Source organism: Melozone crissalis, unplaced genomic scaffold (assembly GCF_028551555.1).
Source record: "Melozone crissalis strain CALT ecotype California unplaced genomic scaffold, PUWL_Pcris_2 ptg000039l_1, whole genome shotgun sequence".
NCBI lineage: Eukaryota > Metazoa > Chordata > Aves > Passeriformes > Passerellidae > Melozone > Melozone crissalis.
The window spans coordinates 8356198-8375303 of NW_026535817.1; the positions used below are offsets into that span (position 1 = coordinate 8356198).

General features: G+C 39.4%; 1 protein-coding gene across 1 annotated transcript; it reads right to left on the bottom strand.

Moving 5' to 3' along the window:
* Positions 1–3332: 3332 nt before the first annotated feature.
* MYOZ2 (myozenin 2) lies at positions 3333–18605 on the bottom strand. Its single transcript, XM_054283873.1, has 5 exons — positions 18530–18605; positions 13360–13529; positions 11817–11946; positions 10288–10471; positions 3333–3701 (listed from the first exon to the last, which is right to left on the bottom strand). The coding sequence occupies exons 1-5, from the start codon at positions 18603–18605 to the stop codon at positions 3470–3472; spliced, it is 792 nt and encodes a 263-aa protein (XP_054139848.1). The 3' UTR covers positions 3333–3469.
* Between the last annotated feature and the right edge of the window lie 501 nt (positions 18606–19106).

Consider the following 19106-nt stretch of genomic DNA (forward strand, 5'->3'; position numbering starts at 1 on the left):
TGGCAAACACACTATTTATAAATCATTTAGATCACTTTTTATTTGGTTTTGAACAGTGTGTAGCCTCTGGGAATAATGAAGGAGCCAGTGCTACGTGACTTGTCAGCCTTATAGGGATCTTCTGGTGTTTCTGTCTAGTCTGTTTATAATTTATGGGCCTACCAATGAAAAATACTAATCTAACATATATGGGGGTTTATGCTTCACAGTCTTAATGTATTTCAGGAGGGCTGTTTTATCCTCTTGGTTTAGCTGCTGCCCAGAATATTTTGTGCTGGTTAGCAAGGCCATCAAAGAGCTGAGGTAGAGTGCAGATTATTCATGTCTGGTCTGAAAATAATTTTCAAGAGGTCTAATTAGATAGGGGCTCATTTTCCCCTGCATTTCCATGTCATTTCCCAGAGTATTTCTAAGGCATGATTGGGGTTGTTAGCACTTCACCATATGTAAAAATGCAAAACAAACTACCTACATAGCTAGGCCCAGCTCTGTGATCCAAAACATCCATTCTGATGCTGAACACATTGTATGAATTCTAATTGCAAGTACATATGAGATTAAATAAATACCATGTAGAAGTTCTGTCTGCACAGAGAACAGTGCCAAGAGCTTTCTTTGATTTCATTGGGAGTAGAATTCTGTCTCCAGTGTGTTTTTCCTGCTTCTGATTGAGACAATGATATTAAATTAATTTAAACAGAGGGATACTTTGAGACAATAGAATAATAATTTATTTCCACAATTGTCAGTTGTATGGATCATACAGGAGGGAAAGCAGCCAAGATGTGCTGACATATTTCTGACTTCTAAGAAGGGAGCATGCTGTTATTTTTTTTTCTTCAGAACAGACAGTGCAGGCCATGGACTCTGATTTTTCATGTCAAAAAAGGTTTAAGATCCGTATGTTTTAAAAATCCTTTATAGTCATGGAGCTGTTTAAAAGTACACCTCTTATTTATTTTTTACTTACTGTGATCATAGGGTATTTTGTTTAGACTGGGAAATAGCAAATATATTTTCTCAATTCAACACATTTTTAGTGAAAACATTTAAATTAGGTTTTGAGTTCCCTTTATACTGCTGCAATGGGTATCTTATTGTAAATAAAAATGAGACCAAAAAAAGCCTTTGGGAACTAAGACTTTTAGGCATTTTTATCATATATTTATTCTCACCATACTTCTGACTTCTCACCATTCCCTTCAGTGCCTTTCTCTTTTTGAAGCAAATACAAGTCTTGTGATTTAATGCACATGATGTTGAATGCACATTTCCTGAAATATTTATAAACTTGTGCTTGCTTCTGTTTGTGTAAATCTGTTACTTGTGTATTTTCCCATTCAATCTGTCCTTGCAGCTGTATTTGTTACAGCTAAAAGAAGCCTTTAGGAGCCCCCCTGCAGCTTTCCTTTAGTTATAGGATATACTTCAAGTGCAATATAACAGTCTAAAAAAATAAATGCAAGCCCTAAAACCCAGCGAAGGTAACAGCGGACTTCTGAACTCCCAGTCTTACCAAGAGATGTTCCTTTGCGGCAAACAAGTTGGATTTTGGCAGAGGGGTTTGTTTATTGCAGTGGGACTTGCACAATGAGGCTCCACGCAGGCTGATGCAGCCAGGGAACATTCCTGGACACTGGCACTGGCTCCCGCGTGCTGTTGAATGCTTAGCACGTTGCACAGTTAACACTCTCCCAAACCCTTCCCAGCGCAGCTCAGGAGTTCAGAGGTGTCTGTTCCCAGCAGGTGCTTTGGCCGAGCCCCTCGGGGCGGGGAGGTTGAACCGTGTGGCTGCGGACTCCTCCCAGCCAGCGGGGCTTCCACGGAGCCCATGGCCCCTGCGATGGGCTGCTGTGCTTGTGGCTCTCTGCTGCCAGAGCTGGGCACAGGAGGCACAGGGCTCCTGCTCTGCAGCTACTGACTGAGCTGAGAGGGGAATCAGAGCTCTCGGTTTTGCCTGGACACAGCTTCTCTGAGAAGTGTCGGACAGAACGTAAGGACTGCCGGTGCTTTCAGTTGTTCAGACCATCAGCTGAAAGTGTCCGCAGCAGGCTCAGCACCTCTCAGACATCTGAAGCCTCCTGAGCCCGTTCTGCTCCACTGGATCCACGGATTGCCATTATGCGTGCTGTGTAAGAAGCAAGGTGGCACACTCTGCATGTACAGGTTGTTTTTACAGAGAATGCAGTAAAAATGATGTATCCCCTCTTCACAGTTCTCACTGTGTGTGTGCTATGAACCAGTTTTCTCATATTTGTCTTCATTTTATGAATGCTCATAAAATGCTAATTCCTCCAGAACTTGTTTGCATTACACCTCACCATAGTTTTTTTTATTTAGTCTTGCATCTTTAACTTTGAAGAATTTGTATTTTTGTCATTGTCCATTTAATGGTTGTACAATAAGCACAGTTAAGATCCCCAAACTAATCCCTTGCTAGGAACTTGTTCTCAGTCAATGAGGTGGAATTTTTTAAAAATTTATTTCTTTATTTCCTAAATTTGTTCAGCACCTGTACATTTATTTGTGACAATTGTGTGACAGAGTAAATGTAAGGAAATGGATGGCAAAATTTTCTTTGCCTGCTACCTGCTTTGAAATGACATTTGCAAAACACGTCTACTGATATTTATAAAATATCAGAGCCTGTCAGTATATCAAGAGCAAGGACTCTCTCATGCTTTTAAGTCCCAGTATAGATGTAGAGGGAAAGGTCTATGAAGCTTCCTTCTAGTAAGAAAAACATCTGTGGTAACAGAGCTTGGTAATACTATTTTTGTGTGTTTGACATAACCAGTCATTGCTGGGCCTTTTTAGTTGTGAATAATACAAACATTCTAGACATCCAGGAAATAGCTCTGTACTGTTTCATCCCACTACGTAATCCTTGTCATTGCCAAATTTACTGAGTTTTCTGTAAACAAATCCAGGTGACACAGGCACTGATGTGCATCATGACTGCTGAGGAAGAGTCAGAAAGGAGGAAAATGGTCTGAACCTGCTGTCACTGAAGTAATAGCACAATTCTTACCTTGGGCCAAAGGCAGGTTTTGGGAAGGTTGAATTGTTAGAGTTTATCTACAGCAAGCGGGACTTGGGGTGCATTGAGTGCAGAGTTTGCTTGGCTGTTTTCCCTAAATTACTGTACATTTCAAATCCCTTGAGAGTAGTGTCACTTCTTTTTTTGTGATACACCTGCTCTTAAATGACATACAAATGTTTCAGAAAGTAAAAGAAGAACATGTAAACACAAATAGAAAACATCACTGTCATATTTTCCAAGTTACTTTATTTAGCTCATGTTTACAGATGAAACCGGGTGCCAGAAAGGAGCCGCTGCATCCCGCATTATTAATTATACTCCAGCTTCCAAGGAAAAATTTTGTCAGTAGCCTTTAGTAATATTTGGACCAAAAATACATGGATGTGCAGCTTTGAGCATTTTGTACCATGTAGGGTGCAGCCTCTCTCACAGGTCCTCTGTTTCTGGAACGGGGTTGGATTCTGCAGGCTGAATGAACACGACTGGGATATTCTCCGATGTCCATCCTTTGGGAGTCCTGTTGAAGGATCTTCTGGCAGCAAGAGGGTTTGCAAGGATCATGAATCTGGGATCGTTTAGCATCAGCATATTATAATCTGGTACCTTGAATTTAACCAGCTTTGATGCTCTCTCAAAACCACCAAAGGGAGTGGCAACTCTGTAGATATCAAAGAAATAAAAGTTAAATGTGATTTTAAAAATACTTGTTTTCTTTCCCTCCCAGAAGCTGAAAAGAACAAATTTTTGTTCCAGTTTCTTGTTTACATTCTCAAGCTTTGGAAAAAAAAAAAACCATTCTGTTTGTTTTTCTGGAAAATTCTCTTTAAGATCTGATTAATTTCCCCTTAGATAGAGCTTGCAGCCTTTTCAAAAATTCAAACGGATGGAAAAGCCAAGAGAAAAAGACGTTACAAGAAAACCAAGTATTTGGTGAGTCACAGTTACTAAACTTATTTTGTTGGTGATAAGTTGATAAGTCTGAAACTGTAGCTCAACACATTCTCTCTAGCAAGTAATTAGTTCAGAAACTTCTCACCCCATTTTCTCCTCTCCTCAGCTGCTTGTTCCTCCCACTACACTGTGTTTCAGCACCATAGTGTTGTACCAGTTAGAATGTATGTGGGTTGTGCTGTAAACTTGGGTCACTTCTGTCATCTGGGTTAAACAAATACCCTTCAAAACAGAGGAGCACTTCAAAATCCAAATTATTTCAGCAATCTAGTTTATATCAGTATGCTCGAACAATTGTAGCAATACAAGTGAAGAGGAGTGGAGCTTAATGAGTGAAGCAGAAAGGAACAGCCAAAGACAACAGGCTCTGGAAAGGTGGGGATGGGTGAGGACTTGATACACCAGCTTTGTTTCTGAAGAAAATGTTTATGTAACTAAACATTGAAACACTGTTCAACCAGTATTTTTCATGTTATTTGAATGTAGATTTCCCCCCAGGCAGTAAGCCTGAGAAACTGGAATATAAGGAATACTAAACTGGAGTTGACTGTTACATGCATTTGCAAATACTTTATAACAACAGTATTTCCAAATACCTCCCCTGATCTTCTGTATATACAGGTTTCAGACTGAAAAAAACCCCTTGAGTTTTCCTGTCACTTCTTCCAGCCTCCTTTGGACAAACAAACAGACTATGGTATGTGCTCTGCATTTTGATCAGCTGCACAGCTTTGCTGGGATATATTCTAGCCAGTGAAGAGTGTCAGATTTTTAAATTGCACAGGAGAACCTGGTTTCTGCAAAAACCAAACATGTTATAGCATGCTTATGGGAAAATGAATTTTTGTTGAAATGGAATTTCACCAGCCTTAGTATATTTGGTGTGTGGTACAGAACAGCAGATCTGACGGAATATACTTCCAGTGGCTCTAGGTATTTTAGCAGAAGCCCAGAGAAATTAATACCAACAGAAACTAAAATAGATCATTTGAAGATCTGTTCAAGATTTTCAGCAGGATAAACCCCCTAAGTTTTGTACTAAGAATGAAGTACGTGCACAAAAGAAGAGATTAGTTCAGAAAAATGAATTTGTGACATGAAAGAAATGGTACTGCTCTCTCATTACATGGATGATTCACTGCATTTTGGTACGAGCAGCATTTGTTGAAGGGGATGGTGTTAACTCCAAAGCATCAATCCTGGGAGATATAAAAAATCATGCAAGCTCTGGGCATGCATCCTCACTGAGAGAAGAACACTGCTTTAGATTAAGCTCTAAAAATGTGTCTCAAATGATGATAAGACAAGATGTTGCAGCAGCAGCAGCCAGTCCAGGCATTAAACTCTTTTGAGGTCAAAGGAAATTGTTTATCCAAAGTTGATATCGAGCCTCTGGTATCAAGTTTTTCTTGTGGAGCTGTCTTCTAGGTCACAGTGTCAACCTGGATCCTGTGTGATACCGATTGAAATAATTGCTTGGTAATTGGCACAGAGTGAATGTAGGGATCTACATCTCACCGGATAATAAATATTGCTGTAATTGCTGCCCTAATTATGATACACATTCTCACATTGTTGTGATGGTTAATTATCACTGATGTGTATATTAAAAGGGTAATCAAAATAAACAGAATTGTAATAGTTTTATAATTTGCAAAATAATTCTGTTGTTTAAAACATCCTCTTTGTAGTATTTATGGGTTTTATATAGAGCATATTCCTGTATGTAACAGAAACAGGAGGGCTTTCCTTGGAAATTCAAGTATCTTTTGTGGCAAAATACCCCCCCCCCCCTCCCCCCCATAGCTGCTATACAAAGTCTGGCCTCAGAGAATTTTGCATTCCTGCCTTATAGGCAGGGGCACATGACAATTGACAGAAAGGAGAGTACAGTAATTGGCTAAGAGATGTTGATTTTCCTTTACAACAGCAGTAAATATGGTCTTGTGAGCAATAACTTGTCTGACAACCTGGTGTTGTAATGACCTCTGTTGTGTGCACATCAGCTGTGCTACTTGAGCTCTGATTCATTGTATAGAAGCCTAAATCTCATGCCTAAAAAATTCCAGTAGTCATTGCTCATAAGGGCGGAAATGCTGGTTCAGAGCCATAGGAAATAGTGCCAGGAAGTGTAACAGATTGTTTAATATTCACTTTGCATATTCCTAAAAAGTAGGTGCTTGATTTAAGAATAGCAGATACAATCATGTTTGTTTTACCTGTCATTTTAACAGGAATTCTTTTTCATTTTTTACCCTTAGTCTTTCATATTGAATATTATATTGTCTCAACATAGGAGACTGCTTGCAGCTAATGATTTGGGAAAGTCTGAAGAAATGTTTTAACTGCATTAGATTAGCACCTCTGGTTACATTATCACAAAAAAAATGAGTTTCACATTTTAAAATGGGATCATCATTCATAGAACATTTTGTTTATCATTAATTCTGCAAAAAAAATGAGATGTAGGAGGAAAGAATCTGACCCTGCAAAGTGCTCAGAGCTTCATGGGATCTTAGTGCAAGAGCTAATGCTAATTTCACAGAGGTATTTGGGTGCTAAGGAACTGGCTAAGCACCCAGCTCCCACTAATATCACATCCCTTGAATTCCTGGGAGACTCTGGATCTTAGTATTTTATAATGGACTTCAAGATCCACGAATCAATGAAAACAGATCCCAGTCTGGATGGACTGAATTCCTGTAGTGCTTTTGAAAGAGTAGTCTTTGGGAATTGAGAAAGCTGAGTAGAATTTGTCTGGTAGGAGAGGCATAACTAGTCTGACTTGCTTGTCCTATGTGAGTAAGATGTGGTGCTTTGGATGTTACTCATAATCCTACCTTTGACATTTTATCCAGCTCCAAGAAAGCAGATGGAATAAAGGTACTAATTTAAGTAATATTATAAACTCCTTAGCAAATGCAGATTCATGCTGCTTTCCCACAGATTCATTACTTGGTGCTTCCGTACTGGTAAAAGAGACAAGAAATTTTTTCACTAGCAAATGCTTCCTCAATCCTAATAGGAGTGAATCTCCAAGAGAAGCCAGATGGCATGGTCTGTTCTGCTGCTTTTCTCTGCTAGCACAGATTGGTTTTATCTCTGAGGGGGACAAAGAGTAGCCTGGTGTGCACAGTGTGTTCAGAGCCCCTCTGAGCCCCACTCCCCTCTGCCCAGTGCTGTGCTGTCAGAGCACCTCTGCCAGTCTCACAGACAGCCCTGCCTCCCAGCACAATCCCTCCTGACGTTCCCTGCCACAGCTCTTCCTCTAGTGATCTGCCAGCACTGCAAGGTCCCTGCAGCTTAAAATGAATCCTAGACTCCAAAAAATACCTCTACGAATTCCTTATGTGTTTTTAAAAATTCCTTAGTGTTATAAAAATTGCACTGCTGCAGGGTCCACAGTCACCTCTTCACTGCTGGACAGTGGGGAAAAAAATCTGGATGCTGTTTAGTGCTGAAGTGCTTTTATCTGTGAATGTGTGCCTCAGTTCCAACACATCAGACCTCCCCACCTGCTCAGGTTGTGCTGCTTTTCCAGTTTGTTGTGTAACAAGGAAAGCTGAAAGGAGCCTGAAATGATTTGTAAAGTCTGAGTGCCACTTGAACAGACGCCGGTGAAAGAACCGGGAGGGATCCCAGGCCCATTTCCCTTGGGAATCCTATGGCTCACACTTGCTGCCAGCCACACCCCCCTGACTAATGGTGACTGTAGCAGGGCTCTGCAGGAGAACAAACACAATGGCGCTTTGCTGGTTGATTAAGCAGGATGGAAAGCCTAGATAGATCCCCTCACTGATAACAAAACGGTGCCATTATATCACACTTTAATTGTTTAATACACTATAATTTGCTTTCTCTCCAAGACTGCAATTAAGCAGGCCAAGGATGCTGTGACCTAGATGCACAGAATGACTTAATAGGATTTAGACACAGAAGTCCAGCTAGTCTTCTTCTGCGGGATAGCATGGCATGGCAGTGTGCTGTTTTAAATCCCATCATCAAACACTCTCCTGTGCAGTTTTAGGAGTGTAGACATCTAAGTCATGGCTGTGAAATCCTCTCCAAGAGATGAGTATCTTGAATTTTAATTTTTCAAATTCTCAAACTTTTTTTGAATCTGCTAGAAAACATAAGTCTGACTGTAGCATGTAACTTTTCTAGGGCTATCAGGCATCCTTTTCTACTGGATATCAGTTTTTTTCCATGGAAAGAAGAGTTGTGGTGGACGATGCTTATATATTTTTTGGTTTAAACTTTACCAGTTTCACAGTCTGGTTCTGGATTATGTGCCAAATTTTAGGGTTTTATGGCAGTTACAAGAGAGGGTATTGACTTTTCCCTTATAAAAATGCACATATGTTCAAGAAATTCAGACTGCTGAGCCTCACTCTGCCGTGTCATACACAGAGAAACTCCACATAGAAAGAAATCCAAATAGTTAGTGTTGTGAAGAGGGCAGCTAACAGAACACAGGGCCACAGAGACAGCCTTAAAATCCACAAAGAAGCCATCAGACACCATCTCAAGACAGATATCCCTGTTAATGGAGTCTCTGTGCCCTGTCTGATGCTGTCCTTCACAATAATGACTAGCACCTCTTGTGAGAGGGAGAACTGATTCTGTCTCCATGCATTTGTATCTTTAGCATTTTTCCTTGGGCTCTTTTTTTTAAATTTTTTTTTTTTTTTTAGGTTACAATAAGCACAGTACATGAACTGTGCTGTTACTGTTCTGATGTTGCAGCTGTGGCACTTCTCTGGCTTGCATTTGCTGTTTTGTCTGCCGAGGAGAGTGTGCCACACAGACTCAGTTATTGACATGGCAATGTATATTGCTGCTAGGAAATCAAAGCTAATGCAGTGTCTGCAGTGCCAATTTTGATGCTGAAATGTGCAATGTTTTAGTCTTTGCACTCCTAGTTGGGGCCCACATCAACAACAGGAACACAAGTGATGTTTGTGGCATATTTCTCAAAGTTTGTATTTGTAGGGGGACAGAATGTAATTAAATAAAGGTAGTATATAGAAAGTAATTATAGAAAGAGTTAATTATTAAGGATTAGGAGCAGGCCTGACTTTAGCAGGCTGCAGTTGTAGCTGATAATAACAGTGCTATAAAAGAGTGGGTTGGTTGGCTGAGGGGAACTGGAGTCAGCTGGCTGCTGTGAGAAGGAGGAGTCAGTGCTTAGAGGAGCTGCCTGTGAGAAACGTCAAGGAGGCACAAAACTCTAGCAATGTGGAACCTTTGCAATGTAATGACAACAGAACTCTTGCAATATAATAACAACATGTATTGCTGTGACCAATTTTGTTTTTCGAAAGATTGCTGTCAGGCCTTCTCAGGAGGGGTTTTGGTTTGGCTCAGCTGTCTGAAACTCAGCAGGGTTGTCCATTACTTCAATAAATAAAAGTAGTGTAAATGGAATGAAAGAAAGCAAAAGGCATGAGTAAGAATTTGCTTTCAAGCTTTAAAAAGCCAGTGTTGTCCATATATCCAGTTCTACTGAAAGCCATGATACACTAGTTACTCTGTAAGTAAAACAATGATTAAGCTGTTAGTTTGTTGCTGAAGGTTGTCACATATATAAGAAATGTTATACTGCAATAACAGAGAAATCTTCAAGTTATTTAGTGTGAGGGATTGGTTGTGGGATAAAGTTCATTGCACCATCGTTGCCTAAGATAAAGCCATGTGAGTTGTATTAAAAAAAGAAATAGAAGAAGAGTACTTTGCATTAGACAACTTAGAAACAAAGTTCTGACTGAGACATCTGACAATACTATGCTTACTGAAGTCAACAACAGGCACCCTGAAAGGAATTTGAAGCTCATATTTCCCATTTATTGAGTACACTGAATCACAGAATCATAGAGTGGTTTGGGTTGGAAGGGCCCTTAAAGATGATTTAGTTCCAACCCACCTGTCATGGGCAGGGGGACCTTTCCCTAGACCAGGTTGCTGAGAGCTCCATGCAGCCTGGCCTTGAACACCTCCAGCAATGGGCATCCCCAGCTTCTCTGGGCACTGGATTCTGATACTTTCTTTCTTTCAATATTTTTAGCAATTTATCTTCTGTTCCTAGTTCTAGAGTTTGAATTTGGGCCCATACTTTAGAGATAGACTAATTTGCTCCTTAATGCTCTTGTTTACCACTTGCAATCTCTGTGTGTGTTCATGTTCATGCATACACTTGCAAACATGGCTGGTAGGGTTTTTAAAGCTGGTGAAAATATTTTATTTCATAGTAATTTTCCTCTGGTCAGTAAAATTCCATGTTCATTTAGGATTACCTGTTAAAGCTCCTGTAGTCAGGCAGTTCTGGCTTTGCTTCAGGTGCAAAAAGTTTAGGATATAAAGCTTCCAGTAGTTCTGGATCATCTCTAATGGCTTCTATCCAGGGAGACTGGTAATACTTTGGCACAGCTGTAGTGTTGAACTTTTCAGGAGGAATTTCTTTCAGTGGTCCAGAATATCCTGCAATGTGGTCAAGGTAAAATGATTATAATGATTCTTTGTGTTTTCTGCTTTCTTGCACCATCCTGTGCAAGCAGGAACTAACACAGCAGAACTTCTCAGTGAGTTAAAATGAACAGTTGGGCCAAGTCACCAGGCTGGAGCCACACAGAAATAGAGACCAGGCAGGGCAAATTTGTAGCTTTTTAGACAGATAATTCCTCCAAAGTATTCCAACTTCTTTTGAGGCTGAGTTTATTTTGGTCTTTTTTATAAATTTGCTTCTATTGTAAGCATTTGTTTGAAACCGGAGAGTCCTTAGGCTAAATTAACAAAAAGATTTTAAAAGCAGACTGTTGATTAGAAGTAAGATAATTCTACCTCTTTGAGTGAAATTTTCCACAAGTACATCTACATCTAGGTCTCTAAATGAATGCTGTTTCATTCTATAAGCTTAAACCTCCCCATGGCTTAATACCTACTCTGACCAGACCTTTTTTGCCTAAAGAAAGGCTTGAAGATTTCTATCATGTCTTAGCAATGGAAATTACCTCTGTTTGCATTGTGTTTGGCCAAAGGATGCACAGAGCCTCAGCAGACACCAGCAGAGCAGGACTGACCTAGTTTACATGGACTGGAAAAGGTCTGCACAAAACATGCATTGAGTAATTCTGAACAAAGAATGAATTTGTAAAAACCATGGTCTGCTCATGGATAATTCATAAACAGGAAGAAGGGCTATATCACTGAATAAATTAATTAAAACAAATTAGCCTTCTCTAGTCTTAAAAGAATACAAAATAAGGCCTTCTTGTAACTCACTCCTTTAAATAAAGCCAACAGTACCCTCACAGTTAAGGATTTAAAAAAGAACAGTTTATGCTGCCAGAGGCAAATTCCTTTCAAAGTTACTCCTCTCTAAAGGGTTCCAGCAAAATTTAGTGGCTTCAGATTTACATTTATGGATAATTAAGCTACAATGGATAGCTTGCTGACTGTTGAGCAGGGTGTTGCATGTTGGAAACAATGGTTTGACAAAGGAAAATCAATATATTAATGTGGTTTTAAATCAAAGGATCTCTTTCTCAGTGTTTTTAAGACCTGTACATACAGGAGCAGCCTCTCTTGATATTGTTATGTTTTCAGTTTAGAGAGAAGTAGTACAAAAGGTGTATCAAATCTTTTAAAAATGAACACAAGCAACTAGGAGCATCCCAGCATTTCTGGGAGAAGTTCTGATTAGTTATCTGACTCAAATGTGTGTATTTTAATATTAGTCCATTATCTTCTAATTGAAGGTACTGCCTCAATGGTCATGTCTTTGCTGTGCAGTGGGGCTGAGTGCAGTCGGTGTGTGCAGCGTTACCTGGGGCGATGTTGTCAGGGTGAGGAGGGCTCCGGGGGTCAGGTGTGTTGGGAGGTGTCATTGGGGCGTGCTGGGGCATTCCTTCCACACTGAGGCCGTCCATTCTGACACTCTGCACGGGCTCTCCACGCTGCGTTCAGGCAGGAAGAAATAACACTTCAGGCAGGGCATTCTCTGGGAGGCTGCACCAGTGCTCTGATTTCCAGCCCAGATCTGATTGCCAGCGTGCACAATACTAAAGCACGCTGTGCTGCTGTCTGGTAGGGTATTCCCTTCACACTTACATTGTCCAAGTAACCAAAAATGAGCATTTTTTGGTCACTAGACACTAGAAGCTGTTCTGTGCCAGACAGAGCCCCCATGCAACCCAAAGGGTCAAGAAATTTGGCAAGTTTGAGCCCTTTGATTCTTCAAAGCATCTCTTCCCATATCATTTGAAAATTTGCTGCATTTGTTGCACTGCTTTTGTTTGGGATTGTCTTTTCCTTTATTTGTAGTAGAAATAACAACTTCAGTGCAGGTCACTTTCTGGAGATTCATGATATGCTGTTATTTTCCACCCTCCTATTGGGATATCAGTTCTAAGGAAACATCTGAAGGCTTAATCATTGTTGCATAAATATAGAATTAGAGTCTCATAAGAAGTCAGCATCTTATTTTAACCGTGACACATAGGCTAAAAGCAATTTAAATATAGACTGGTTTAGAGTAAGAATTTCTTGAATAGGAAAGCAAACAAATAATACTTGTTTAAACTTGAAGTAACAACAAAAAAAGATCAAGGCAGAATGTTTTCTAGTCATCCTGAAGTATGTTAAAAAGATTAACTTTGGCAGGCAGAACCCTAAAGATGATGCAGACACCACCAGCGGTGCTAAATAGACACTTAGGGGAGGGAACAGGAGCCAGAGGCATCGTTTTTTCATGTGTTGGAATGTCATACTGACTGTAAACCAATTGTACTCTGTGGTTTTGGGGGAAAAAATGGACTAGAGGGAAAAGGATCTGTCAGACTGTAGCAAAATCATGGAATTGCATACAGCATTCTGACAAGATTGATGGTGTGCTTAGAATTTATCTGTGTAGCTTCTAATACTCAATAGTATTAGATATAGATGGGCTTTTAATGATAGTGTTTAATAGATGGGCTTTTAAATGATAGTGTTTAATAATAGCCTTGGGTGCTCAGTGGAGTTGTTCAGATTTTTTATATGGGATTTCTTTTGTGCCGATTTATTTTAAAAAGGCAGATTAATCAAAGCCCAAACTGGATCTCATTTTATCCCAGTGTAATTTAGCTTCTGTTGAGCAAGTGATCAAAGACATTGGAAATAGCCATACCATATGAAAATAAATTTAAATTTATTTTCATGTCTATAGGATCTCATTTAATAAAATACAGTTGCGGCATTTCTTCTTAGCCTCATTCTAGGATTTTGCTTTTATTTTTCCTGAAACTACAAGTAAATCACACACAATGCATATCATGAGCACCAAAGGAATCTGATGTAGAATCACCAAGAAGCCATTAGAAAATACTCACATTTCTAGGCTTGCTTGCCACGTAATGATAATTTTCATATGTGTACTTGTCAGATCTCCGCTGGCGGCGCTTGAAGAGCCTGGCCCCTCTGTTGCTGAGCGTCGACAGCTCCTCCACCATGATATCTCTGGGCGTGCTGACCTTTTTCCCAAGGTTCAGGGTGGGTGAGACTGCAATGCCATGGGTAAGTACAAACCCCTGTTTGTCTCAAGTGTCTGATATTCCATGCTCTGCACCTGAAATCCAGCAACTTCCTCATGCATATTTAGTTAACACATAGCACAGTGTCACATGGTGTTAGTGAAATTAAGCCTTCTTCCCAAACTTTGGAGGAGATTATTGAACACCACAAACCTGTATTCTAAAAGATGATAAGCATCTCAAGCTCCAAGTTAGATCAGGTCTATAGTGTCCTACACATTATATTAATAGCAGGCTAGCAAAAACAGGCTTCTGCTAAAACTGGGAACAAAATTCCTTCTGATCCCAAGTTCCCACATTAAACCTACAGTTAACTTTCTGTGTCCTGCATTGGATAGATAAGAGATAATCCCCTTTAAACACACCCACCAGTTTCTATTAAATGCTATTTTTAGACTGACTTTCAAAATAAAGCTCAAGGTGTGGAAAATGAGTCCTAACAAAGAATTACAACATACTTCTAGAAATTGATTCATTTAGGACCTTTTGGGTTTTATTCTCTTTAAGGGAAAACTGAAATACTGGATGCATATTTCTTTATTCACTACTTGGGAAAAATTTCTTCTATGTCTTTATTCACATCCTGTGGAATTTGAAAAGGAAGATGCATAAGCAAGGTAAGGGGAGATCAATCAGGACTGTAAACAGAGAATTCTGAATGTCAGAATTCCTATGGTCATGTTCATGATGGTGCTCTGGAAGCTGGGACGCCGGTGGCACTGAGCAAGCTATTGCTTAGTGACTGAACTCTCACTGAATGTCCTCAACCTAGAGACAAAACTTCAGCATTAGAACACAGAAACCTAAATGCTGAATAAACTATTTTCTATTTATTAATTTTTGCTTAGAGCATTGCAGAATTTAAGAAATATAACAATAATGGCATTCTATGTTTCACATATTCTTATGGTCTTCAGGATTTAAAATTCTGAACTTTGACATGTATTTTAATGCATTAAAATGAAATGAGGACGCGTTATACATAATACGTATCCTGTTAGCAGAGTAAGCAGACAGGAGGGTGAGTTTGAAATTAACATTACAAATTAATTAGCTGCAGAAGGTGCCTAATGCCAAAGTCAATATTGCATATGAAGGGTTTTGTTTTTAGTAAATGGCATGTTCAGCCTGGCATGTGTCTCCTAGTAACTTTATGTTGGAAAAACAATGTGATGTGCTGACATTTAGGAAAACTTAATGGAGACAGATATATTAAATATTTAGCTGAAGCTGGATGGACGAGTTTTCCACATAGTAAATCAAACAAGTAGATGGGCCCTGGAGTGCACCCCTGTTGATCCATTTCTGTCCATACCAATTTCAACTGAATGCTTGCAGTGGATTTCAGTGGAACGAGAGCAAGTTAAGTGGATCATGAGCTGGACTGTGCACTTCTGCTTTAAAATAGTGTGTGCAAAGAATCCTAACAACCTCCTGTTGTTTAAGAGCTAGTTACAAAACAGAGTGTTCTTAACATGGGAGAAAATGACTCAGCTTGCCCAGTGTATCCCTATCAGTGGCTGATAGTGGTGGGATTTTGGCTCTGACATGGAGATAACTGTACTGGTTATTGGCTCATGGCCTGAAATTTAGACCTTAAGTCATATTTTGATTTTATCGTTTCTCAAAATGACTGCAGGGGTAGAGACTGCTGGATGGTTTTATATTAGCAAGAAGAAAGAAATTGACCCCACAATTCAGCAACACTTTGACATAGAAAAGCTTTTGTTTGTACACAGAATGGGGAGCTTGAACATCCTCAGAGACCAGGGAGCCAAGGCAGCTGCAGAGCTCTGTCCAAAGCACTTGGGATTCTTCTGGGACACTCTGGGTGTTATCTATTTTGGGCCTTGCTGTTCCCTTACATACACACTGTTCTTGTTAATGTTAACTGAAGGCTCCAAGCTACTTTGTAACCCACAGTTGTGTACTCTTGTGTATCCAGGCAGCATCCCAAAATCATAAGTGTAAAGTTCATTTGAATTCCTGGCCAACTAAAATCTAATCATCTGTCTAGCTTTATGATGTGTCTAGGGATAGTTTCAGTGTCAGTGCAGATAAGGTGATAGAGAATGAGAGAAGGAGGACATTTAGGGGGTGATGGAAAGAGAACATTAATGTCTTAGATGGACATTGAAAAATAATATTGAAAGTTTAATTCATAGTTTAATCTTAATCTTAACCTTTTAGCTTCATTTCTTTAATTTGCTCCTGCCAAGTCCTTCTCGTCCTGTGCTTAAAATCACAGCAGATTGTATTTAAATATGATTTATATAGTCCCTCCTGCATTCATTACCTAATATTCCTTTAATCCTTCAGTTTACAATCTTCTAAATGCCTTAATCTGGCCTATAAACTTTAATGACAAATATTAGAAAGTGTGTTTGTTGTAGTATCAGAAATAAGGTCTCTTAACTCTATCAGGAAAGACAGTTAATCACATGGATACTGAAGAAAGCATTTAAGAAGTAGTATAGAACTCCATGTGGGATTTAAGTGGTGAACTCCAAGGGCTTCCTTAAACATATGTATGTATGTGCATCCAAGTAGTCTTAGAAATGTTCTTATTGGTCCAAGTCTGCCAGTGACAAACCCTGGGCTTGAGGAAGTCGCTGTATGCACCCACTGATTTACTCATGCAGTTTCTCTTTGAGACTGTAAGAAGGTTTACAGTTGGTGTCTATTCTTACAGCATTTTATGGTGTGTCCACTTTCTCTAAAAAAATAGGTCATGTCCCACAAGCCAACAGCAGAGGTGGACTTTCAGTCTTCACCAGTCTTGCCCAGAGAGTGGTGATCTCAGACACTGGCAAAAATCTTGGCTGGTTTTGGAGTCTACCACCAACTGTTTCTGCTACGAATGTCTTTTAACAAGGAGGTGGAGAGTCACAGTTTACCTGAAAGTGTTATAATAAAAAGGGTCTGAAATAAAAGTGGGGTAGGAACGCTTACACCATTCCGAGGCGCTAGGCTTTATGGTACAGAGCCTTCTGTTATTGTGTGCCTGTGCTGTCAGTGGAGAGTTTCACAGGCCTGGGAGACTGGCTGGAGCTGTACATTTAGTGTTGATGTGATCACCAGCTGCAGGACTGTCATTAGGAATAGTGATTCCAAGCCCAGAGACACAGCAGTTCACCTTCTAGATCTCAAATTAAGCTCATTGAATTAACAATTCAGAGCAAGACAAAATGTCAAAAATTAGTTAAGCTGAATCTAGTCAATTAAATGCTGTATTTCTCCTTGGTTTTTCCAAGGCTTGTTCAGATTTGGTCCCAAAAAACTGGCTTATATTTTGTGTCACCACAGCTTTGGTTATCCTTCCCTTTTCTATCTGGCTTCACTGAACTTGTACAGTTCTCTTATCACACCCAATTCATGGACTTTCATTTTCTGTTAGCATATAAATATCTCAAGCACCCGAAGAAGAGGTAAAAATAGCATTTTACTAAGAGTTAGAATTGCCTTCAGTGGCCACATATCACAGCATATCTTGCAGGATAAGCTGCCATAACTATGAGTATGAATCTTGACAGCAAATCTGATAATATGTAAATAATAAAAGGGAAGATTATGTGAGGCAAATGTTAAGCATCAGCACAGATTATCCAAATACACCAATGATTTCAAGGGCTGTATGCTACATTTATTAATATTGCTATGAATAGTAGCAACATTTACCATGTGAAATGCCTGGTTCCAAACAAACATATGAAAGACTTTTTTTTCCTTTTGCCCTGAAGAGCTTACAGGCTATTTCAGGCACATGTAGTGCTTGGGTTTACAATACCAAAAAAAAAGGGGTTGTAATGAAATCTGGAAGGACAGACTGGCTTTCAGATTTGAGTGCATGTTCAGTGGAGAATTGAAACAGGAAAGAGGTATTTGTTTAGGAATAGAAACCTCAGGAAAAAACCTCTGGAAATATCAGAAGGGGTAGGACCAGGCAAGTAGCTTCGTGTTCTAAAAATTCTTAAGTCCCTTGCCCTACCCGTCATGTAATCTCAGTGGTCATCAAGTGAGTGCAGAAACCATCCACAAATTTTTTGAAACAAAAGCCCACTGGAAAGATTTTCTAAACTGGAATTCCATGTTTGATATTTCATCCCATGAAAGTGGTATAACTTTCATAAATTCTCTGCAGCTCTCTATGGTTGCAGCTAGGCTTGAGGGGTGCTTATCACTTTTAGAAAATTGATCTTTTATGTAAATAGTAAAACAGGCTTCATGAGCAGGATTGGAAGGCTCTCCAAAAGCATCCAGCACATGCCTAATGAAAGCCAGGCAGGTTTGTATTCCCACTGGAGTTAATTGCTTCTTAAGGTGTCATGCTAGAAGCATAACTTCACAAACCTTTTCAGAAAATCAAACAACCTTCCAAAAAGTGCCTGCATTTCCATCAGTGCCACTACACAGAAGTAAAATATCTGTCAAATAAGATTATTTGGTGGCTGTGCATTAGAGAGAATGTGCATTAGAGAGAATGCCAAATGCTAGTAAAATGTGTTAGTTACAAAGACGAGATCTGAGAGGAATGGAGATGTGAACATTTGTTTCAAATTTTCTTATCAATTATATAAAAAGCAGAGTGAAACACAGCAAAAGAACCTAACAAACCAAGAGGGTACAGATCATTATGTTTCTTAGATGATAGCCTTTTAATGTGGAATGAAGTCATGTTATTAACCCCAAATAATGTTCTGAAAGGCTATCCTAGCAGAATGTACATCAGCTGTTAGATTACTTCATTCCTCCACAGCAGTTGTTCATCTGAAAATAGCTTTCAAATGAAAAGAGGCAACTACAAAAGGATTAGTTACCATAGGCAGCATGATACTCCCACAAGATTATTTATGGCAAAACACCCAGAGACAAAGCTGCAAGAGAGTTAAACTCTGTGATTAAAAAAAAAAATGTATTAGGGAGGGCTAGAGGACATTGCATATGCAGTAAGCTGGGTTCAGTGCTATACCATTTCTGTGTATTTCATCCATAATGGCTGATGCTTGCTCTTTCCTCTCTTTGGCCAGGGCAGAATCTGATAACATTGTGATTTTCTGATACGACTTTTCCTTGCTGCAAAAAAAACAACACATTTTTATTGTTGAGCCAGCGCACACAGTTTGGCCAGCTTTCATTTCCAATAGCCTGTTTAGAATGGCTGAGCAGTGAAGTCAGGGGTTTCTGCCTGAGAAATACTGCACTGCAAAATGCACTGGCAGTTCTTGCTTACAGACAGATGTTAGGACATGTTTTGATGGATAGAAGATTCATAGGAATGGACTTTGAGTTGGTTACATAAATTCTTCAGCAAACATCAGTGTCAGTGGTATAGGCCTTCTCACATCTACTTGCTATACCTCAAGATGTAAATTCCTAACTAATTTTAATTTACATCTTGGTTTATGTTTGAAGAAATGTTACATTTTGAAATTTCTTAATCTAATAAAGAATCTGAGGAATGAAACTAGTTCTTCTGGCATCTTTAAAGAAGGTGCATTTCTGACTAAGTAAAAATATAAACATCTGTTAAGTTGCAGAGTCAAGAG

What these genes read in the sequence shown, in the direction of transcription:
- MYOZ2 (XM_054283873.1), bottom strand. Translation starts at nt 18,605, where the DNA reads ATGTTATCAGATTCTGCCCTGGCCAAAGAGAGGAAAGAGCAAGCATCA. An exon ending in GGATGAAATACACAGAAATG is followed by an intron (nt 13,530 to 18,529) that starts GTATAGCACTGA and finishes ATGGCATTGCAG; the next exon opens with TCTCACCCACCCTGAACCTT. An exon ending in GACTACAGGAGCTTTAACAG is followed by an intron (nt 3,702 to 10,287) that starts GTAATCCTAAAT and finishes TGATATCTACAG; the next exon opens with AGTTGCCACTCCCTTTGGTG.